The sequence below is a fragment of the Dermacentor silvarum genome, chromosome 8 (assembly GCF_013339745.2).
Source record: "Dermacentor silvarum isolate Dsil-2018 chromosome 8, BIME_Dsil_1.4, whole genome shotgun sequence".
Classification (NCBI taxonomy): Eukaryota; Metazoa; Arthropoda; class Arachnida; order Ixodida; family Ixodidae; genus Dermacentor; species Dermacentor silvarum.
Genome location: NC_051161.1, coordinates 10,330,515 through 10,354,827, shown reverse-complemented (window position 1 = coordinate 10,354,827; position 24,313 = coordinate 10,330,515). Strand labels below are relative to the sequence as shown.

The 24,313-nt window shown below is 45.9% G+C and overlaps 1 protein-coding gene across 1 annotated transcript in view; it reads right to left on the bottom strand.

Annotated features, from left to right (window-relative positions):
* Positions 1 to 24,313, bottom strand: part of LOC119460613 (MFS-type transporter SLC18B1-like) — a 41,510-nt gene continuing 17,197 nt past the window's right edge. Inside the window, exons 5-14 of the mRNA XM_037721635.2 lie at positions 22,109 to 22,256; positions 20,255 to 20,323; positions 19,802 to 19,904; positions 6,898 to 7,055; positions 6,704 to 6,802; positions 4,286 to 4,374; positions 2,743 to 2,838; positions 2,306 to 2,380; positions 1,206 to 1,299; positions 1 to 615 (exon numbers count right to left, since the gene is read on the bottom strand). Coding sequence (XP_037577563.1) covers positions 517 to 615; positions 1,206 to 1,299; positions 2,306 to 2,380; positions 2,743 to 2,838; positions 4,286 to 4,374; positions 6,704 to 6,802; positions 6,898 to 7,055; positions 19,802 to 19,904; positions 20,255 to 20,323; positions 22,109 to 22,256 — 1,030 coding nt within the window. The 3' untranslated portion in view covers positions 1 to 516. The remainder of the gene's footprint in view (positions 616 to 1,205; positions 1,300 to 2,305; positions 2,381 to 2,742; positions 2,839 to 4,285; positions 4,375 to 6,703; positions 6,803 to 6,897; positions 7,056 to 19,801; positions 19,905 to 20,254; positions 20,324 to 22,108; positions 22,257 to 24,313) is intronic.

Here is a 24,313-nt window from a genome sequence, read left to right as displayed (position 1 = left end):
GAATTTTTCTTCAACTGTGAGGTTTTTCTTTCGAGGAACCCGTATGGGTTTCTCATGTAGCAATTGCTACGATTGGGGGGATGCCTCATTTTTCCATTTAATTACCTACGTAGTTGTTGAATAACTTGGAGGTAGACACTTCCGCCATAGTATTGCGCATTTACTCTCATGCCAAACAGGACTTGCAGGCATGTTTCTCACACGAATGCACACCGCAAATGGTAGATGGCGCCTTGGGCAATCAATTGGGCGCCTTAGGCAATAAAAGCTGTTTGCGAACCACGCTAGCGAGCGCTAGAACGCCTCTGCTGCGTGGTGCCTCTTGTAGCATGTGAGCAGTCAGTTGCGATACTTCCGTCGACACGATGCATCCATATGCCCTGCCGGTAGAAAGGGTAACATGCGCTTAGTAATTATTTCGAACAACTTATTCTAGCTTGAGCGCTCACACATGTTTTCGATTATTTTATGCAGTAAACCACAGTTTTGAGGCGAACATAAATTACATGTGCTGCGTCAGCATGCAGATATCTGCGAATCAGTCGTTATCTTTGATTGGTTCTTTCGTTTGTTGCTGCACGATGACGCCAACCACTGGATGAACGTAACTGGTGTCTGAAAGAGCAAAATAACAAAAGAGTCATTAGTACATGCAGGCTTCAGTATACACAAATAGCGCTGGTTCGGGAAAGAAACGGAGTGTTTGCTGTTAAAATCGTTTTCTTGATTTCGCACTCGAAGCACGTAGGAAATACCAGATACTTGAAATCCTGGCATGACAAATCACAAAAGCAAAGAAGATAGTGCATCTGAGTAGTTCCTTTGTGAGTATGACATATGTTGCTTGGTGCAATAATAAAATAGCATAAAACAGAGTCGCATGTGGTTCCAGAAGGTTACAAATACGGCCCATACATTGTGCTCATGTTGCTCTTAGCAATCTTGTTTAGCCATGTTTCTATAAACATATGTGTGCTTTTCACCTCAGTAAGCCATTTCAGAGTCGGCTCTTGCAAATTTTGTATTCTGCAGTCAAATGAGGCGAGACGTTCATAGCTTTTCTATTTATTAGATATTAAGCAGCCGAAGTGTCTTTCTCAGTCAACTTATTTGATTGCTGTAAATGTATTATGCCAAGCAACACAAACAGTATATATGCATCGTTTTTTTTCTTATTACAGATCATTAAAAAACAGCGCACTCACCCATATCACTAGAAGTCCGAACAAAAACATTGACCCGGTTTCATAGCCGAATCTTTCAACAAGGTATCCGGCAATTGGAGGTGCCACTGTTGCCCTGAAAAAGCGTAAGTGATCCTCAGTACTTAATATCTGAATGGGCGTCGCACAAGAATATATTCATGTATAGCTGCTAACATTGTGTTTTTGTTAATTGCGAAAAACGATGATGAATGAAAACCAGAGACATTCACTGATCTAAATTTAAAATATCGACGAATCCGTGTTTTACCAGCGATCTTACTGCTTCATTATTATTATTCAATTTCTTCGTCAGTGTTCACTCTGCACAGAATGCACCAGCCACATAGATTTTTCGTTCGCTCTTGGACCTCTTTATCGCGGTAGAGACAATGCTCTTATATACAGAGTGTTCCAACTATCATGCACCAAGATTTAAACATATGCAAATACCACGTAGCGGAACAAATCCAAGGTAATGTTGTTTGCCGTCGCTTGGAGATACTCATATTATTTTTTGTGTTCCGCCTAATTACATAATTATTCTTAATTATTGATTCAACTTCTCCAATATTATAATCATAGATGAAAAGTGTCAATGAGCACATTGTAGAACAACAAGAAAAACTTTTGATACAGCTTTATGTTGCTCAATACGTGCTACATAAAAGTGTTTTTCTGAGCGTGAAAAAAGCCCGCGAATACACGCAAAATTGCTGCGCGACTGGCCGCTCGAGGCGCTTTGCGTGTATTCGCGGGGCTTCTTTCACGGTGGGATAAACACTTATGTAGCATGTATTGAGCAACAGAAAGCTGTATCGGGAGTTTTTCATGTTGCTCTACAATTTTTTTTCACTTACACTTTTCATCTAAATATAGTAATTGAGAGTGTTAATAATTATTTAAACTAATTATGTAGTTAGACGGAATGCAAAAAAAGTAATCTAAGTATCACCAAGCGACAGCAAACAACATTACCTTGGCTTTGTCCAGCTACGTGGCATTTGCATATTTTAAATCATGGTGCATGATAGTGGGGACACCCTGTATAACAAATCGCACTTGATAATTCAATGCAGCAGAGCTGCTAAAAGAGGACTCACCCAAACACCAGACTTGTAATTGCTATGGTGGAGATGAACGATGTTGTCTTTATATCGTCAGAGTATCCTCTTGCCCTGTATGAGCCACACAGACCGATAAGCAGCAACACACTGATCGCGGTAAGGCTATCCTTATTGTTCACAAAATGCGTTGTTCCGAAGCTGATTCTCTGCTACACCGATCAGGTAACCTACATGCAAGCGCTGTTTTTGAATGTAAGCTCCACAAGACGATGATGATGATGTTTCTTGGCCTCCCCTTTAAACGGGGTGCCGCCAAATCGTGACCTATATAGCCTGGTTGAACTAATAGGGCTTACTAAATCTATCGTAGTTTACCATTTTGCCTATCTCTTCTTGGTGTTTTCGGAATAGAATATCCGCAGATTAATTAATTGTCAAGTGTGCTTGAACATCTTCACCATAAACAAACTTACACAGCATGCTTCAACGAATGGCAATAACCGCAAATAAATTGCCCGGCCATGCCTGCCCCCGTGAACACTTGAGAGAGGTATACCATCCACATAGCCCTAATGAAAAAAAAAAACAAAAAAAAACAGAAATTAGCATTGTTCTCTGGCGTGAGTCATCTACTCTTATCCTACTAGTGCAACAAAGTTGCTGCCTACAACCCTCGTTTAGAGCAAAGGAACAACGATCTTTGAAGAGGTGCTCGAAAAGTTATAGAAAGATGTCACCTTCATTAACTCATTGGGTTCGGCTTCCACTTTGTCCATTAATGAAATGAGATTGCTGGAAAGCGTTGTCTCCACTGCTCGGCAGCTGACACGTGTTCTCAGGAAATTCCACCGTGACACCAGAAGGTCATGAACGCATTCGAGCAGGCGCAGAAGAATGTATGGCGGCCCTTGTCAAGGTAATTTTCTGGCGTACTTCACTACACACCACGCAAACTAATTGTTTGCTAGAGGTCACAATATTTTCGCTCATTTTCCAAACACAAAACAAACACATTGTTCCGCGCTGCCCCGCTGCGAAAAGATTCTAATGGTATTTGCGCTTATCACCATTACTGCTGGTTGCCACTTCATGTCAGCGAGAAGTTTATTTATTTATTTGAAAATACTGTCAATCCCTCACCCCCCAGCTATTCCGACATGCTATTGTCCATTTATGTATTACATGTTCGGCGACGCAAGTGGCCGTCCTGACACCCAAGAGCACTCTTTATGGTCTCCAAGCACTATTTCCGCCATGGAATAGGTGTGGCTTCGCGTTACCCTCACGGCATCCCATACGTTGCTCCTACAGTAAAATTTAGCACGCGGAAGAGATATTAGCGTTAATCAATAACGTTCCCTGTTACCGTCATAGCACCGCCTCCTAGATAGCGATAGCAAAGTACAATTCTCTATAAGTCCTCAACAGCACTCCCATATGGACACGCATACGCTACGCGTCTTTCTTTTTTCTACATCGAAAGCATATTACCAAAATCGCCTGTTTAAGCACAACTTCTTCTCACCGAGTGTTTTAATTAATACGTTGAACAGTTCTTGCACTACAAAACGCTATGGTCAGTTATCTAATCCATGCTCAGTTACATTACGTAAGCGTTCCTTAATATTGTGAAAGCGCATGAGACTCCAGTCAATGCTTATAGGACGTGAATGTCGGTACTCTATACGCTTCTTGTGCGATATTTTCCTAAATCTTTGTCCTTCAGTCTGATAGATGCATTATTAGCGCAGTATTTTACTGCCATGATCTCCATATATTTTAATGCACTTTCGTATGGTGTGCTCGAGTGTCATTTGACCCGCTGGACCGATTGGAATTTTATACTTTTTAAGGTCTGTGATTTAGCCTCTCATGTTACGTCGCCGATCTCTGGAAACAAGAAATGACTCCAAGGTTACGTTCTTGATGGCATCGAGAACGCCGCTTTTCTTTCTATCCTATTTGCAAGCGTTTGTAATACTCCTGCCGAATCTACTTTGAACAAAGTATGCTTACGCTTCTGTTGGGATGAAAGGCGCTGGCCCCAGTATAAGATAAGCGAACACTGTCACTAATTGGCCCACAAAGGCACAGAACGCATCCATCTGGAAAATATGCATTGAACACGAAATCATAAACGTAAAAATATGAAATCTTGTAGATCTGTAATGTCCAAGGATTTCGTCGCTGACCAACTACGACAGCAATATATATATGGAGGGGAGCGCTCGAACACCAAAACTCCCACTTCATGAGGAAGCACACATTCATTGATTCATTCGAAGGATGCATGCTTACGTCGTCTCGCTTCTAAATTATGGGCTTTCTTGTTGCCCCGTCTTAGCGGTAACGCTGCTTTCCTTCCCACATCAAACGTGTCAGGTATTTTGGCGTCTTTTGCAACTATGACTAACATCCTCGGTTAGCACCCCGACACTTATTTGCAGTGATTGCATCCTGCGCAGTGCGTCTGTTCCATCACGTCTGTTCCAATATCCAGCATTCTCGGATGCCCCATATGACGTCCCTTGGGTCAATTACCTGACTCGTTTAGTCTGCATGCCATGCGATGGAAATGTGGCTAGAACGCTGCATGTGTCTGTGCTCACGCAGCTTTTATGGATGGCCAAGTTAACAGAAGTAGTGCCTGTGAATGTCTGGGAAGACTCTTTCTGCGCTGCCAAGTGATCACGAGGTTTGGTTTCTTGCTTTTTTATTTTTGATGATTGTTTTCTTCGAAGTGCAGGCTTTGTAACACTAAAGCCGGCCAAAGTCCCTGCCCGCGACACTATGGCCAGTGCTGGGCAGTACCGAAGGTACAAGTATCTTAGATACTATCTTAGATACTCTTTGGGTATCTTGTATCTGTATCATGATACGTCGGGCAAGACGTGTATCAGTATCTGTATTTCTGATACATGAAAGAATGTATCGTGTATCTTAAGGTACAAGATACTCCTATCGCAACATCACCGTACGAAACTATAAACGTAGGCTGAACTCCACTTCTCAAGCTGATGCTGCTGGCACTAAGCCACCTGAATAAAACTAAAGACAGCGACATTCTTTTATCTTTCGGCGAGAGCCCTACAGCGAGGGCAGGCAATGAGGTCTACGCGTTCCTATTGGTGGAGCAGAGTAACCTCGGGGCGCTCGCGTTGTCTCGATAAAAACAAGCGCGTGATCCTTTGCGCGCAGCCGACCTTTTGTTTTATTATTTTTTTTTGTTTTTACGGACAAGGTAAAACTCCACAGTGGTATTTGCTCCACGTGCAGAGGCTTTTCATAGACGTTCTTGTATTTAAATGGCGACCCGCTATCTGGCCCGCAAGCTGAATGGCGACTCCCATCAAATACAAAAGAGACAAGCAAAATCGCTGACAGCGCAGCGTATAAAAAGTTCTATGTAAAGCAGCTAAAGCAACCCCAATAAATTGTTTCGGAAGGAAAATATTATACTTTGAGCAAGAAAGGCAAAGCTTTTGAGATACTAGCAGATCTTTAATCCGAATGAAACAAGGGTGGTTGGAGTTCAGAAGTTTCCAAGCAAATATTTTTCTGCATACGTGTTCGCTGCTACGTTATATAGATCTACAATAACAATTTTGCGAACGTATCGAAGTATGTTAAGATATAAATGGAAAGAATCGCATTGGATACAATAATTGCGGTAGTATCTGGCATTTATGTCTCAAATACTTGTTGCCCGAGTATCTTCTATCGTATCGTGATAGAATTGCAAAGTATCTTTGCGCAGCCCTGACTATGACCGTGGTGCTTGCTTCGGCTTCAGTAGGTACCATGCTTGAATTCCGGCGCCAGACACTAACGGCGAAGTCCAACAGGTACAGGCGCTCTTAGGAAAGTGCTCTGAGTCTAATGGTGCAGAACTAGTCACTTAGAAGGAAGCTTGTCGAATTAACCTCGCTACTTGTTATGCACATTTGTGCTTCTCCCGCCTTTGCCCCTTTCCAAACACTTTGCCTGCCTGGGTGCTTGCGTTAGCGAGTCAATCTGGAACATAGGACACAAAGAGGGCGTAGAGAAATTCTTTTGCGATATTTGAGCGCACGAAATCACATTCTTCAGATCTTGGTGTGGAGAATATAGATAATTTTTTGTTAAGCTATGAACTAATACATGCCGAGCATCGCTGTCAACTGGTATGTCCTTTTTTTATTTTTGCGCGTAGCACTTTCAGCAAAATTATCGTGTCAGATAAGAGTGGTAACGGTCGACGCCTGCATGAGGCAATGTCAAACCAGTCACAGAAACAAAAAGAAAAGAGTGTTATTTCTGGCAGCTCCCGAGTATTGGATAGAGGGAGGGGTGTTTTATGGTCCTTCAAGCATTCTATTAAAATTCGCGCACAATGAACAGGTACTATATATCAACACAATAAAATGCTTGCGGAAAAAGCACGTCACAACTCACCTTTAATTGACACAAGATACCAAGGACAAATGCTGCGATAGTATAGCTTGCAAACTGAACCATAAATACGACACCAAGCTCAGTTGTGCCTAGGCCGAACTGAAAGAAATGACCTTTAAATAAGTTACTGTTGCTTCTCTCAATGAAAAATAAAGTTCGACATTCGTTTTCGCTATCCTTGGAATGCCTATTACCTGTCTCAGGTGTGGCTCTAATGTAGGTTCATTAAATCCCATGATGATCCAACTTAACGTCACCGTAACCATGTCAATTATGAACACAGGGTCGATGAGTAGCTTGAACAAATTCTCCTGGTTTTTTCGAGAATCTGAGCTTGAATGCTGTTGAACCTCTGAAACGAGTCAGCACCCCAATGCGTTATCGGATGCATCATATGAAGAACGGGGTTCCTGTTTGGAAGCCCCTGCCTGAGATCATTTCATAATCGTATCGCTTCAGCCATTTCTTGTAAAAGTCAAGGACAATTAAATTGTCGATTTGAAATTAATTTGATCAGTGCGTCCACATATTGTTCAACTGTGTGGATTATTACTTAATCAGGACTCCAATATTCATTCCTTAACAGGCGTCTTCGTTGTGGCTGTTTCAAACTGCTTCATTAAATAGTTTACCCATGGTACCCTCCACATCAATGAGCCCAAATTATCTCAGAATTTCCGTTTTCTAGGTTCGTATTTGCAGGAAGCAACCATGATATGACATTGTCATGCGTACATGTGAAAGTGTATGTGGTGCAGTGTTCAATACAGCCAAAATATCGTAGAACTGGCGACTTGGCCTGACGGACGAAGCCGAGGTATGGAGATCTATTATCTAGAATATGTGTGCACCGTATGGCTTGCTGTAAGGCACTAGAAAGTGTAAATTAGATCAGCCTACCTCTGTGATTCCTTAAGGGACGCAGTAGTGTTATGTCTGTGCGATTTACTTACTTACCATACAAATCGATTGTACAAAAGAATAAACATTTTACTTTTCTAGCTGTGTTTCGGAACAGAAAACACTGAGTCCTGCTTTTAACAGGGGCTTGATATGTATAACACGCTACATTTAGTACACTAAGTGCGGTAAAAGAAATTTATTTTTGATTGTTCGTTTTCTTATTTACAGGACAAAATAAGGAGTTTGCACCGTGAGATGCTGCCAATTACTTTTTACTGAGAAACAAATGTGTTGCGAGTGATACGACATTAAAGCTAAAGGAAGGCATTACGAAATAGCTAAATACGAGAAGTACTCGAAGTACAAATTCTCACAGTTGAGAAGCAGTTTGAAAGGTCAGAAATGATCAAAAGTGACCCCTTTTATTCAACGGTTTTTTATCACAAACACTATACATACTGTACATAGTCAAGGATTCGACGAAAGCTCGTCTGGTCAGGTAGCATGTTGGGTTAATGAAAATTACAGTCACTGACCAAGTAAAAAAAGTTGTTTTGACGTTTCGGAGCGTCAGAACACCTTTTTTCACTTGGTCATCAGTGACCGTAATTTTCATTAACCCACTATACATACTAAACATAAAATTTCACATGTTCCAAAATATGATACAAATCACTGCTTCAGTATGAAAGTGCATAAAATATCATACATTCACACACACACACACACACACACACACACACACACACACACACACACACACACACACACACACCACACACACACACACACACACACACACACACACACACACACACACACACACACCACACACACACACACACACACACACACACACCACACACACACACACACACACACACACACACACACACACACACACACACACACACACACACACACACACACACACACACACACACACACACACACACACACACACACACACAACCACACACACACACACACACACCACACACACATACAACACACACACACACACACACAACACACACCACACACACACACACACACACACACACACCAACACACAACACACACATTGCATGCATAAAATGTCGTTATCACCATGAAAAATGTGCCTACATTTGTAGTATGCGTAGATTCGTGGATAATATGACTGGGTTAATTTTTTTTGAGAGCAACAAGTGTACACTTTTGAAGAGTAGTATTAGGCAACGAGCCCAACGGCTTCTTTACACTCATTAGCCTTCGACCAAGTCTCTCAAATTTGGTCATCCCTCTCATCCATGGTTCAAACAATTTGCATGCAGCATTCGAAAATAAGGTGTTCTAAGTTCTCATCTGCGTATGGCACATTCGCAGTAACGGTTTGCAGCAATGCTGATAAAAATTGTTTTGTTTAGGTGGTACCTGGATTAGGAGGGGGGGGGGGGGGGGGGGGGGTGCGACAGGCGCTAAATAAACGTTTCTGTACGTCTGGTAACTCCATCGATATATGAAATTCAATAAGGCGATCAAATTCCTTGTCGTGAGCCAATAAAGAAAGAAAGAAAGAAAGAAATAAGAAGAAAAAGCAGACGATAAGAAGAGGGCAAGAAGGCACGAGGAGTCCAGTGGAAGAAATAAAGAAAAAAGAAGTTAGAAAATCAGAGCATCCAAATAAAAAGAATACAATATAGGAAAGAAGAAAAAGTGCAAAAGTGCACGCGGAGCTACGTGGTCAACGGGGGAAAGAGACATAGTTGAAATCGCCTGCTTCTTGTCAAATCCACCGTAGTGGGTCGAGCCAAAGTTTAGGAAACAAGACAAGACAAGACACGTAGCCGAAGAGAGCGGCCCAGCTACGCTCTGGGCCAACGAGGGGCAGAAGGAGCTGGAGGCCGGACAGGACGGCTGGATCGCGGAGAAGGCGGCAACCCAGTGGAAGCTGTTCTTCAGCTGCCGCGGCCACGATTAGCGAGCTGAGTGGACGTCCCACTGGAAGCCGCAGCTACAGGCTGACGGTGCCGTTTCCCGGATTCCCTGCGGCTACGATCCGCAGGCTAGCAGAGCTGACCGGGCGATCTAGTCGCCTCGGTCACCCACAGTCCTGACCCCCTCACCAGGCCAACCGTAGGCCGAACGTCGGACACAGCGACGTCGAGTCTACGACGTATCGGGGGGCCCAACAACGTGTCATCGGAAGCAGCGACGACGACGTGACGTGGTTACGTCGATGGACGAAATGTAAATATTTTGGACATCAATTCATGCTATCTGAGGACTTTGGGGAATGTCTAGAATTACCTCATGCTGTATATTGTTTGTTTTGTGTTGTTTTTTTTTTGCCTTTTGCCTTTGAAATTTTAAATGTTTGTCTTAAACGAGCTACTGGTCCCTGTCTGTCTTTGGTCTACAGAAATTCGTGACATTCCATATGGGTCAAAAGTTTTAAATTTCTGCCAAACCCATATATTCTACTATTACATGCATATGTGTCTCTTAAAATGCAGCATATTTCAAATAAAGGTATTGGAGTTGCGGTCGTCCTATTATCTTCATGGGCCTTGAGCGCTTCTGCATAATTTTCACAATTTTCAGGAGTGTTCAAGTCTCCCGGTATCCACTGAAAGACTAGTACGCTGGAACTCGTTCACTTTATTAGGTTCTTTCAGCGTCTTGCTCACTTGAGGCGATTTTATAGATTTAGCGTGTAAGTTTACAAGAAACGGCGACTTCTGTCTGTGTGTCGCTGACAATAACCCATTCTCGTGCATCATAAGGTCGATGCTGTTGACACGTGCACTTGTTTATTTTTTACCGGTGACCGCTTTTCATCGGCTAACAAATGTTAAACTTTATCGCTCGGCGCAGGACGCGCCTGCATGTATCGGAAGTTTCTCGAACATTATCGATGCTTCTATCCGTTGTCAGTTGTCACCGACGCTTATGTAATTTGTTTGTATGAGCGACGCGAATTGTCTAGTACTTTCTGGAAGACACGCGGGCACCAGGGGTAATTCTGGAACCTTCGATGGCCCTTGTATAAAAGCCAACGCGTTTCGCCACTGGGCCGGTATTTTGTAGCGATGCGTTATGCTTTCTTCTATACTAGTCTAATCATCAACCGCTGACGGCCGGTTGATCCCCTTTATAACGTGAGCGCACAGTCGCTCTGACCTCTGACCAAACACGAAAAGGCATTAGCATCGGAAAGGCATCGCTACAAAATGCCGGCCCTGATCTGAAGCGACGCCATGCTACCGGATGTCACCGACGAAGACAAGCTCGACGTTGCCACCTACTTGCAGCGCACCGAAGAAGGTCGATAGCTGGCCCGCCTGCGCATCAAGAACCAGCAGAGGACCGATAGCCGACCCTACCATCTTCGACGACGCTACGTCGAGTACCAGCCCGGCGACCGTGTTTAGTTTCGGACATTTCGGACCCTATAAGATCGTCCGACGTATTGGAGCACGGTTGTGCCAGACGACACTTCGCAATCACAGTGGCGCCGCGCACGACCTGAAGTCGTGCGCGGCGCGGTGCGTTTTCAGCCTTTCTACGCCCGCTAACGAACTTAGGGACTTTGTTGCTTTGTTGTTGTTGTTACAGCGTAAGTTTTTATGGGCTCATTCCAACAGCCGTATCGGTTCGCGATTTTGTCCGCTGCCGCCACGTAACCGCTATCGCCGGAAATGCGAAAAAAAAGTACCCGGTCTCTGCCGGGATTGAACCCAGGCCTGCTGCGCGGGTGTCGGATACTTTACCACTGAGCCACGCAAGCGCTTGCAATCGGGCAGCGAAAAAAAAGAACCTATAAACGCAGGCACAGACGATCCGAGAATCCGCCAGTATAGTGGCGCCATCTAGTTAAGGCGCCTGCAAACGCAGTGCGCCCAGGCGCAGACGACGAGATGCCATTCAGGCGAGGCGCGCAAAAAAAAAACGCGATCCCCAGTCTCCGCCAGTATGGTAGCGCCATCTAGTTAACGTGCCTGCAAACGCAGCGTACGCAGCTCGCCATCGACGCCGGGCGGACAGTTCAGATCGTTCTCGGAAAAACGAGGCGAAGAGACTGTGCGAAGACCCTGGTGTGCGTGGTGCCGAAATTGGAGCTACTCTTGAGCAGCTCCACCAGCTTGTGCTGTGACTGTGCTGCGTGTGCCGCGCAGGCCTGTGACTTTTTTTTTTCTTTATTACACTTGGTTTTGTTTTCACTTTCGTGTTTGTAGCATCGGGACGATGTTTTTTTAAGGGGAGGGTATTGACACGTGTACTTGTTTACCTTTCACCGGTGACTGCTTTTCGCCGGCTAACAAATGTTAAACTTTATCGCTTGGCGCAGGACGCGCCTGCATGTATCGGAAGTTTCTCGAACGTTATCGATGCTTCTATTTGTTGTCTGTTGTAACCGGCGCTTATGTAACCTGATTGTATGAGCGACGCGAATTGTCTATTACTTTCTTGAAGACACGCAGGCACCAGGGATTCTAGAACCTTTGATGACTCATGTATTAAAGCCGACGCGTTTCGCCGCTGATCAGATTTCGACGATCGCCGACTGTTCACCGCTATCGTTCTGCTTCGAGTTCAACTTGCATTTGTGGGCACAGGTTGGCCCAATAAAAAGTCCGTTACGTCCATTCACAGTTTGCGACTGTTTCCTTCACCGTCATAATACGTGTCACCGTAGAGAAAGAAATTCAACAAGAGGGACACTCGGCAAAAACTGGCAGCAGGACACACGTCACGCTTTAGTATTGATGCCGATCGTTAGCTGCCGCGAGCATCGAAAAAAAGGAAGTGAAATTACGTTAACAGACATTGTTTTATTTTTTATTCCTTGCCGCAAAAACTAAAACGTTTTGCGTATAAATGAATTTAAACTTTGCGACTTATTTTTCTTGCGTTACCAAGCGATAGCCCAATGACGGGCCAGATGCATGCGTCATCCGCCAGACAATCCACCGAAGCGAGCGAGGACGGATGCGGGGCGTTTGAACGCTCGCCCGCGGCGACCAGTCTGTGTCCTTTTTTTTTTTTAATGAGCCTAGTTTTTTGGGCTCCCGGCGTATTCTTGCGTTCCTTCAGCACTGGGAGAAGACACCACTGCACTATTGGACTACGGCAAGGTGAGAAATTTTGTTCCACAGTCTACAAGGCAATTATGCTTTCGGCACGGGACCGAGACTTAAGGAGCAGTTAGCGAAAAACAGCTCTGCCGTCCTACCACAGTTAATTTGAGTTAATGAATCGTGCTGAGACATGTTTCCGACGCTTCCTAGGGGATTATTCTTATTTCGGTTCTGTTGAGGCACACTGGCCACGCAGGGCGCTGTGACGCAGTTAGCCAGAACAAACTCGGTTGTGGTGCGTAGTCTAGTGCATCTTGCTATAGGAGAAGTTTGTGCCGCTTTCTCTGACGCCAGACATTACTGAAAAGTAATTTCGTTACTTTTTGGGGTACTTTTGGAGGTAACGCTGGCCGCACAGGGCACTGACGCAGTTAGCGAGAACCAACTCGGGCGTGGTGCGTAGAGTAGTGCATCTTACCAGAAGTTTGCGCCGCTTTTGCTGACGCCAGACATCACTGAAAAGTAATTTCGTTATTTCTTGGGGTACTTTTGTGGTACGCTGGCCGCGCTGTGACGCAGTTAGCGATACGCAGCTCGGCCGTGGTGACAGAGTTAGTTTGGCGTGTAATCAACCTTAGAGGGACAAGTTCGTGACGTTTTTTCTTTTCTTTTTTTTTGTGGCCCCGCAACAACATATCCCTTCTTTCGGCACTCACGCCTGCGATGACCGATTGCCAAGACTAATAACGTGGGAGTGTGTTGCTAGCGCCGGCAGAACGCGTGAAAGATAACGCTGAGGAACTTATCAGAAACTTGGAATTCGAAAAATTCCGTCTTCTAAAGGACTGAAAATAGGATTTGCACCCACGCATTTGTCTTGAGTGCGAGTAGAAGGCATTCTGCGAACGTCTAGCATGGTCCGGCGGGGAGCCTCTGTTGCGTCCGTCTCTGTGTATTTAGCGTACCGTCGCGTCGCCCGAGGCCAAGTTTTGGAAACGCGAAGTCGCACGTGTATTTGTGCTATTAAAGCGCAGGAAATAATACCCGGAAATGGAGGAATGCTTGGAAATCAGTTGATTTCATATTTTATGGAATTGTTTGGGATGAGTCGGGGTGTTTTCTACGCCATGTATGTAAAAGCGAATTGCATTTGTTTGTAATGCCGCCCATTGACCGCTTTCGCACGTTTCGCCTCTACACGCAGTATTCCTATTTCTAAATACAAAAATAACACATGCTTGTAACATGCTGTTACATGCTTGTAATTTACTTTTATTGCGACAGCAATTATATGGACACTCCAAAGCGGATTTCTGTCATCGTCGTCGCCGCGCTGCGGACGTTGTATGTGCAAGTGAAAAGGCGCGAGGGACGCGCGCTTTCATGGGGAGCGAACGCACGTCGTAGAGCAAACGCGCGTTCCGCGTCGTGCTCCCTGAAGGGCTGCAGAATTAGGCGTCTCTTTCCTCCTTGACAATCACCATACATAGAGAGCAAACGCGACTTCTTCCGTCGCGCGAAAGGCCGTGGGGGGGACGGGAGGGAGGGGGGAGCGACGTTTAGCTGCGGCACCAAATGCGTATTAAAAGATTTCCGACGCTGCTCAACGAGTGTCCCAATCTGATCTCGTCGAAAACCTCCGAGCCGCCCCCAGAGGCACCGGCAGCAGTCACCAACGCCGCGCGCGTTCGGCGCGAACGCGGGTAGAACGCCGACGGCGTCAACAGTTCTGCGCGTTGGTGGTGCTGCTGCATGTCCAAGATAAACTGATAAAGCTACTATCATTACTCCGTATAGATCTCTACTAATTTGCTATCGCAATTGATGCTTCGCCTTTAGGGTGAAACTGCAACAAATGTTTTTTCAGCTGATGCCGTCCGGTGGAGCTTCATACGGGAACTACTGCATACCTGGGGTGACCGCGTTGGATGAACGCACAAAAAGCGCGGAACGAGCTTTTATATAGAGCAAAATAAATATTTCCTTATTTCATAAGGGGTCTTGCATCTACTTTGCGAAATTGCACGTGGCACAGATTCGATAGGACTTGACATGATCGTTCGCAATCATTTTTACCAAATAATAAACCGATTCTGCACGAAGACCGTGCGCGGTCGAGCAGAAAAAAAAAAGTCGCAGTTTCACCTGAAAGGCGAAGCATCAATTGCGATAGCAAATTTGAAGAGAGCTATACGGAGTAATTATAGCAGCTTTCTCAGCTGTATAAACTTGGACATGCAGCAGCACCGGCAACGCGCAGAACTGTTGTCGACGCCGCCGGCGTTTTGCCCGCGTTCGCTCAAAATGCGTGCGGCGTTGGTGACTGTTGCCGGAGCCTCTGATATAAACAGGCACTTGGTGCCGCAGCTAAACGTCGCCTCCCTTCCCTGCCCCTCCCCCCCTCCCCCACAGCCTTTCGCGTGTCGGAAGAAGGTACGTTTACTCTACATATATGGTGATTGTAGAGGAGGAAAGAGACGCCTACTTCTGTAGCCCTTAAGGGAGAATAGCGCAGAACGCGCGTTTGTTCTCCGCCGTGCGTTCACTCCCCGTGAAAGCGCGCGTCCCTCGCGCCCTTTCACTCGCACATACAGCGTTCGGCGGCACGCGGCGTTGGCGCTGAGCCGTGCTCCCTCAAGGGCTGCAGAAGATAGCGCCAACCTTTCCCTTTCCCTCAAGAACCACTTATCACGCGGCGCCGATTTCATCTCCATTGACGTCATACGGAACCTCACGGCGACGGCGATGGCGACGCCGACGGCAGAAATCTGCTTTTGAGTGTCCATATAATTGCTATCGCAATAAAAAAAAGGGAGGGGGGGGGGGGGGTCGCAGCCGGCGTGCTAGCTAGCGTTCAAAATGCGCGCGCCCAAAACCGAAAACGGAAGGGATTCATGCCGACCGCTGGGTTCTATGGGAGTGTCCGCTCTTGGGGGGGGGGGGGGGGGGGTGAATTCCTTTCTCTATGGTGACACTATAAACCGAACTGCAGGCAGATCGCCAACAGATTGGCTGTTGTCGACGACGCTGCACGTGATAGTATAATAGCTTCTATATTTGGGTGAAAGATGACAACTCAGATGTAGAGGAATGGAGCAACTGAAGCCATCTGTGTGGGTATGAATGTTGCCGGAGTATCAGATATACTGTATCGGACACAGTGCCATTTGCTGAGCGCGATTTTTCCGTTCTGACTTCGTTTATTTCAATTTTTACGTTGCTTAGTCGCTGGAGCTCATTTTTGATGATTGTGGTAGCCAGCCCTTCGATGGCCTATTTTCTCATGATATCATAACTTAAAGGATAAAAACGACGACGACAACGACGTTTGCTGCGCAGCGACCACCAACTCGTTTTTGTAATAAGCCCTGCACAGACAGTTTATCTAAAATTTACAAGTACCCATAGTGGATAAGGGGTGTCCGCTTTTCAGTACTTATCAGTCAGCATTATAGTATATTCTTGTACAGCTTTACGGATGATGCTTTTGTATATCATTACTTTGATGCTATCGGATATATGTCGTGCGGTGGCTAACTGCTAAATAAAACACTAAATATTAAAGTGTACGTGTCTTTACAACACCACTGCAGGAACTAGCATACTACTTCGGCCGAAAGTGCTATGCACGTGTTCAGTACTTTGAGTGCAGTAGGCCGACCTCTGTGCTTTTCTACATTATTCTCTCTCTGTCCGTCGAGTAGAGGAGTGCTCCACAATATATTTTTTTCGTGTACAGTTCACAGGTATCACAAAAGCGGTCTCATCGATTGAAAGCACGGAAGATAGCACGCTTCTTTTGAATAGCTGGCCTTTGTGGACGACTACACGCTTCAGCGTGTTTTTGATTTCGCGGTGGTGTACTCGCCTTGGTGATGTTGTTCTCTCTCTCTCGCTCATTTTACCTTTTCTTCGCCCCTTTTCTCTTCAAGTGCAGCGTAGCAAATTGGATATATTTATCTGGTTATCCTGTCTGCAATTTTGTTTCTCTCTGAGATAACCAACAGGAGTATAAACCATGAAATAATTCTTATTGCCATGCGAAGATCTTTGCGTGATTCATTATCAAAGATGCGTTATGCTCATTTACGCCTTCAGTGCCGCCAAGCAGGGCAAGAAGTGGCCAGTGAGCTCGTACCTGAAATGACTCAGAGCGTCCAAGATATGTGAAATTTGACTCACGACTAGCCAACGAACGTTTCGATGCTTACCATGTCTCTACACCGACGCTTAGTTCATGTAATGAAAGACCCTTGCTCACGAAATGCGGCAACACTTTTCTATGAAAGTCCGCCAAGTGGTAAAACTTTCATGAAAAGGAAAATTGTCATTATTACCCGACTATGACATGAAGCTGCAGAAGGAATCTTTTGCGATTTAGTCAAGAAGAAAGCTCCGCAATGGAATAACGAAAAAAAAGGCGTGTTATCCGAAGTCGACGTGAAAGAAGGCAAGGTCGACGTACATGGCATAATTTGCATGTATTTAAGTGTGTTTATTCGTTATATGGATATTGGGTCACTAAAGATTATGCATTACATTTTTGCTTTTATTTATTTCTTTGGACATCCATCACGTTTTCGAATCTCTCATTGTATCATTCATGTCGACTTTTAAATATAATTCTGGGGTTTTACTTTTGCAAGCCAAAACCACAATATGATTATGAGGCACGGCGTAGTTGGGGACTCCGTAATAAATTTGACCTCCTGGGGTTCTTTAACGCACACGCAATTATTACACGCAATTAACGTGCACGAAATTATCGCCCCCATTGATATGGGTTTGCCGCGGCCGCCATTTGATTCCGCGCTCTCGGGCTTAGCAGCGCAACGCCGAAGCCACTACGCCACAACGGTAGGTACACGTTGACTTTTCACGTGTTTTTCATTCGCGTATTTTACGCGCTTGTACGTAGACCTTGTCTTCTTTCGCGTCGACTTTGGTCGACAGCCCCCCCCCCCCCCCCCCTTTTTTTTTTTCCCCACCACATAGACTCACCGCACGTGCCTTGATACGACAGGCACGTGCGGTTGCATACATTTGGGTAAGGCGTGCTACACGAGAATCGACACTCTCCTTGGGGCGGCGCACACGAGCGGCGTCGGCACGTTTGCGTTTCCGCTCTTCCATGCTGTCTGCCTCGGCAGTCAACAGCCTTGACTGCCTTGGCGAAGTTAGCGCTTGTCCCCATGTCTCTTTCTTTCTTGCATATGCTTTAGTTAGTGCTGCTATGACCTTCATGCCAAAACAACGGGCCCAACCTTTCACTTACTTGGCAAGTGGGTTCTTCTCGTGGCGTCCCCCCCCCCCCCCCCCACCCCCTTTACACACACAGACAAACGCATAACTGAACCGAACTTTGCGTGCACATGGCGCCGCTAACGTAGGTTCCGATCAATGGCCGCTTCGGACGCACGCGCCTTAGTGAAGCCTGTTTCCTGCTGGCTAGGAGGCCTCGATATTACCGCTTCTCGCGGTTTAGTGTGGTGACCAACCTCCTTGGTGGTGGCACGTTCGCCATTGTGTTACACCCAAGGTACACCCGCCGTATGGCTATGCCATTGCAGATAATTGCAAGCGGCTCAAATTGCCTCTACTTGATCCTTGAAAGAGTGTCATGCAAGCTGGAAGCCAGTCATAGTTAAGCTACTTTCGCTCTGTGAAATCAAATTGTAGGCTTATTGAAAATTGAAAACTCGTTGTTCCGGGCCAAAATATTGTCTCTAGTAGATTAACGATATCTTGATCTCCAATACTATTTGCCAAGCTGTTCACGTTTGATCCTAAGACCAGTGACGCAAAAGACACGTCGAGCAGTATCTGGGTCGCCATTGTGGTGTACAGCGGCGCGGGGTTGCTCAAAGGATGTCACTACCATGAACGGCGGCGCTGCTATCAAGGCACCCTACTGCGGCTCGGCACTGTGGCGCCATCTAGCATGTCCTCTTTAAATGACAGCTGTCGCCTCTGATATTTTAGCGCACGTATTTGCATATTTTTGTACTTTCATTTCGATTTTCATTTATATTTTTAACTTGTGACTATTTCTCGCTTTTCGTCTCATCGAGACCCATCATTTAGTACCTTATCACGGTTCTTACGACACTACAACGTAACAGAATTGCCCTTTTTGTTAAGAGGTTAGAAGATAGATAAGCTTATTCCAGATACGCCGAACCCGCATAAAGTCAGGCAAAAAGACATTGTGTTCAAAAACCGCACTAGGCTGGGGATGGAACCCGGGAACAACGCCTTTTCGGGTTGGTCCTTCCACCATTTAGGTGAACTGGTAGATTGCAGAGCGAGGCTAAAGAATCGAGACGTCGAAGTGGAGGCCCACTGAATATGGCAAGACAGTTTCTGGAAAACCAGTGTAAGTTTCCTTTGTAGCTTCGTAGTACTCTCTGTCTCCATTCTTTCTATTCCCCAATTCCCTTCCTGCAGCGTAATGTAGCCAACCGACACTTTTCTGGTTAACATGCCTGCCTTCTTTGTTGTTTTCGTTCTCTCTCTCTCGCGTGCTGCTCTCAGTTAGATGACTTTTTTTTAAAAGAGAGCAGGAGGAGGAGTTTAGTAGACGAGCTCGCAGCCTGCTCCGTGGTAGATCACGGATGCGAGCCATTTTTTCCACCACGGGCCTCGGTCTCTGCGTCAGCGTCCGATACTACTACACCATCACTTTTGGGGACCGTGACCGCTTTCCATCCGCAGCCGTCGGTGGGGTGGCTCCCGAATTCAGCGGTGGCGGAGGAAATATTGGAGGTCAACCAAGCGCGCAACCGGTTTGCTGCCCTAAGCAGGGTGAATAGGGTTAACAGATGAAAACAAAGAAAGGAGAGGGATTGAGGGGAGGAAGCACTCGCAGTGCGTATACGTTGAGCTGCCCATCACGTCTGCAGTCGGCCACTATAGGCCAGTCGATCTCATAAACTGCAGCAGTGGCTGCTTTGCTTTGTGAGCAGGTGACATGTGCGACCATGCTGCAAGAATCATTGTCTCTGAAAACAGTGTATGATATAGCCAGCCTAACACACCATGCAATTAATTCGAGAGACAGTCGATATCCTTGCTCACCTGACGAAGAATTCGTTTGCTGCAGTTCTGCCAGAAGTCTGACTACGTGTCTTACCTTTTAGAGGTTTGTCGGGTATCTTTTGCGAGCGTGCCGTCCATGGGAGCGAAAAGCTCACTAGTGCTGCAAGTACGAAGAAGGGCAGAGGATAAGCCCAGGCCTAAAGACGAAACAAAGAAACGCCACTCGTGGATACGCATAGAAGTTATTGTAATATAACAGCATATGGGAGTTTCTGGCTTGAAACTCAGGAAATAAACTTTTACTCCGGTATTCTAGAACGTTCCTCCGCTAAACAATCCACCTCGACTCAAGAAAGTTTATGACAGCGATCACTGCGCTTCATTGAGACTCCATGACAACTATTGAAAAGCGTTGTGTCGTCTTCAGTCGAGTGACGACGGTGTGCTCAGCTTGGCAGAGTGACGGAATAGCTTAGAGTGGAGGATCGTTTGAGAGTACTGGGTTTAGTCACGGTTGAGGTAAGCATCCGCGCATTTTTTTACTTACGTCGATTAGCACCCCGCCGATGCCAGACCCGATCATACATCCTGTGCCCCACATGAATTCCATTGTAGACTGGAAAGATAGGACGTGTGGAACTTTTAATGTGGTTGACACATACTTATATTCTGAAACAATAGGGACACATTATAGATGTGATGGTTTATTCGTTAAATGTTAAGAAATCATGTTCAAATGAAAGAACAGCGTAGACGGTCAACTATGAATCGTAAGTATAGTTTGATGAAAGTTGATCAATAAGCTTTGTACACTGCAATATCTTCATCTGGCATGTTACGTATGATTTTTCTTTAAGCTATCTATCTTCAGTTACATTATTCGCGCAGTAGCGGCCACAGCAGCTTCGTGTCGTGTGTTTGATTCTCAGTAGCGAAGAGTGCACTCTGGCATACGTATGAAAGTAAACATAGTCTTTAGAGGTTTGGAGCAACTTTAACACACACAGGGGTAGTTGAATGACTGTGGCGCTAAAGAATGCCAGTTGGTGAAAATTACTCCTCAGTTCTCCATTACGGTGCTTTTCATAGCTGAGACGTAGCCTGGGCACCGTGTAATTTCAGCAAATGAAAAAAATAATATCGACAGCGTCTGAACCTGAGCCAGTTAGCACACATCCATGAGAAAACTGTGAATAGAATCAAAGAACACTGGACAAAACGTAACGACGAAACGCCGCATTAACTCGAAATATGGCGCCCTGTGCTTTAGAAGTCATACCGCATCAGGTATGCTCATGTGATGCACAGAATTCTCCTCTCCTGTAGCCTGTGTTACATAGGCCTAACGCAATATTTGTGAATGACCGAGCCAGAGAACGTGCCTCTATCTTAAACGGAGGGCAATCTGGTTATCTGGCTAAGCACCACCGCAGCTGCCGGTGCAACGTTGAGACGCACAACACCGTGATAGCAGCCAAAAATTGGGACCAAGAAATTAGAGAGATCATTGACGCTCTGGCTATAAGCGAGAACACTTTGAATACTAGCAGAAGTGGGATAACACTCTCGTAAAACTATTATATATTTTTTTGCTCCCCATTAATAATCATTATTAATGTTCCGTATACACTTCTTTTATTTAACATTCTGTGCTCGCCGCTTTCCTCGACAGGAACGCAATGCCACGCTGATAAGCACATGCCGTTCGTGGTCTGAAGATACCGGAGGAGGACATGCTAGGCTATAAGGGTGGCAACATAGGCTTGTTGGTAAGTCATCTTGTAATTTTTTCCAGATAATCTCGAATGGCTTGTCTAACAATTTTCGTGTTCTTCATAACTGAGTCAAAAGACGCACAGCCATCTTTAAAAAAAAATGCCGATTTTAAATTGGTTCGCCTACACAAAAAGCAGTGAAATATATCGTATTTACTCGCATAATGCTCACGTTTTTTCGCGGAAAATTGATGCGATGTTGGGGGTTCGATAATTACGCGAGAACACTTTTCCGGTAGAACACTCTAGTGCTAAAAAAGATATATAAAGTCACGACAGCCGTTGTAAATCCAAAATATTACTGATAAACAGCAGATACTTATGTAATAACATAAGTCTCTATACAAGCAGTAACTACAAAGGCCATTTAGTTGCAGACACTAACGGAACTTAAAATCACTAAACGAATAAATAAAGTGACTTTAGCCCGACGTAGTCAGAGTCGGTGTCAACGGTGATGTCTGAAGAAGCAGACGACTGTTGCTGCAGAAAATTTCGAGAGCGTGATGATTACTCGAGGAAAAAGCTTTTGACCCCCAATGCGGGTGTGCGAGCATTATGCGAGTACGAGCAGCATGTGAGTAAATGCGGTAAAAGGAAACGAGTTTAGGCGAGTTGCCACCTACAATTATGAGTCCCGTGTGTACCGGAAACTCCGCAGTGACAACAGCATACGCCGAAACGAGGTACACGGTCGAAAAAAAGCCACCAACGATGGCGAGTACTAGACAGAGGCCAAGGAAAACGTTGCCGCCGGGTGACCAGTACATTAGCCTGCAAGATACGTGCATTGAATATTGTAGCCTTTGTAAATGAAAAATTGCGAGTACATAATGTAAATTCAGGGAGCCAAGGAGCGCCAAACTTGTCATCGTGACGCTGACAAGTTACAGATCAGCAAACAAGGTAAGCCTGAGCCCGAAGCCTACGTTTTGGCAAAGGGCATGTGTTCGTCAGGGCAACACCTTTCTTCCTTGGAAGGGTCTCGCAAAACCGAAGCAGGCGCCGCTTAAAGCAGCTGGTGCACTGATGAAGACAATCCATTTGTCAAAATACTAACTCCGGGCTCAGCGTTATCTCGTTTACCCAATTTGCATTAATTAATTAATTAATTCATTCATTCATTTTCCGTCGTCAAAAAATTACAATCACGTTTCACGTCGTGAACGCATGCTACCGGCAAGCGTATGACTGCCATTCCTATATAATTGCAATAGCACTTATATGGGCACGGCAGGCGCTTTTCTTCCGTAGTCGTCATCGCCGCGATGTTCCCTATAAAGTGAAAGGTTGATAACATGCCCCCCCCCCCTCCCCCACGCGCGCCGTATACTGTATGCTCGAGAGAAAGCGAGCGACGGTGAGCCGACGATGGTGCTTCAATCGCGCGCGTGCAAGGAAGGAAACCGGAAAGGAAGCGTGCCATCTTCTGTCGTTCGCTAGGCTCCGGGTGGTGCGGCAGCAACTGCGTATCCCGCGGCCGCACGTGCTCTGTTGAAAGTGATCTGTGTTGAGGGCAGAGTCTGGGCGCTTCGGCGGCTCATATCTTTGAGCGTGCTGCGTTCTCTTCGCTTAGTTTGCGTTGAAACGATAAAAGTTGCAGTGGCTTAGGTCGGCTATGCCAGGATATACGTAGCGTTAGCAAAGGTTCAGCTGATTATTCTTAGCTTATTCTTAAGATAAGATTATTCTTATGAGTCAAGCTTCTCCGTTCTTCTGCGCTGTTGAGCAGTATTTGCGCTCTCCTTCTCCATGGCTATACCACACTGGCAAACGCCAGTCAGAAGCGCAGCGGCTCCAGCGCAGTGTCAGACGGCGACTGCACAGCGAGCGCGCGCCGGCGCCAGTGCGTCTACCACGGCTACGACGTCACTCCTCTGGAATGCGCAGACCGGCGGCGGTGAGTCGCGCGCGGCGGCGGCGGAGTGCGCGAGAGGTGCCGGCTCCGGTGGCTCCGGTGCGCAAGCCGTGTGACATCACTGATCCTTGCGCATGCGCAGCACGGCTCTTGATGTGCCGCGCGAAACGGGCTTGGCTAGGCCAGTGTAGCTAACGCTACAAAAAGCACGAAAGCCACTTCGCTCGCTGCTTGCGCGGCAGAGTCTATAGGTGCGCCGACGACTCGTACCCGCCCAACCTCCTGCTCCGCGACGCGTCACCTCCTGTCTCCTTCCCCGTAACGTCCATTTATCTTTACTTCCCCGCTTCGCTGAGCGCCACCCATACTTTCCTCTAAGTGGCTTTGCTTGTACGCGAGCCCAGCACTCTCCTTCTATGCTCCTTCGTACTTTCCCCAGCGCACGATTCTCTTCTCCGCCTCCAGGCGCCTTCCTTCTCCAGAGCTCGCGTCCTTCGCGGCTTCAAACATCGCCTCGCCGATTTGACTGGCGAGCCATGTACGCTTGCGCGTAAAAAGAGGTCAAATGTTGACCGATAAAGGTCTCCGCATTCCAGCAACGCGTCTATGTTGCTTCACTGACATGTTAGGTATTACGTATGTTACAATTAACATCCGTAAAAAAGGGATGGAGCGTTTCACCTGAAATTTGTATTAAACATAATAGTTTATTTTGCCTTAATTTTCATAAAGATGAATAAAATCAGTAAGGATGTGACAGTTAAATTCTTTAAAAAATGTCGCTTTATGCATTGAAGCACAAAATTAAATGGAACGCCAATGCATTTCTCCGCAAAGTTCGGGAATTATTATCTCGAAATTGGTGTCATCCTGAGAATTAATTCCAAGTGGATCCGCCTTGCGAACTCCGCGGCTACAATTTGTAAATTGCAATATGGGCCGTCAGGTAATTAGTTAGAAACTTAATTAGTGG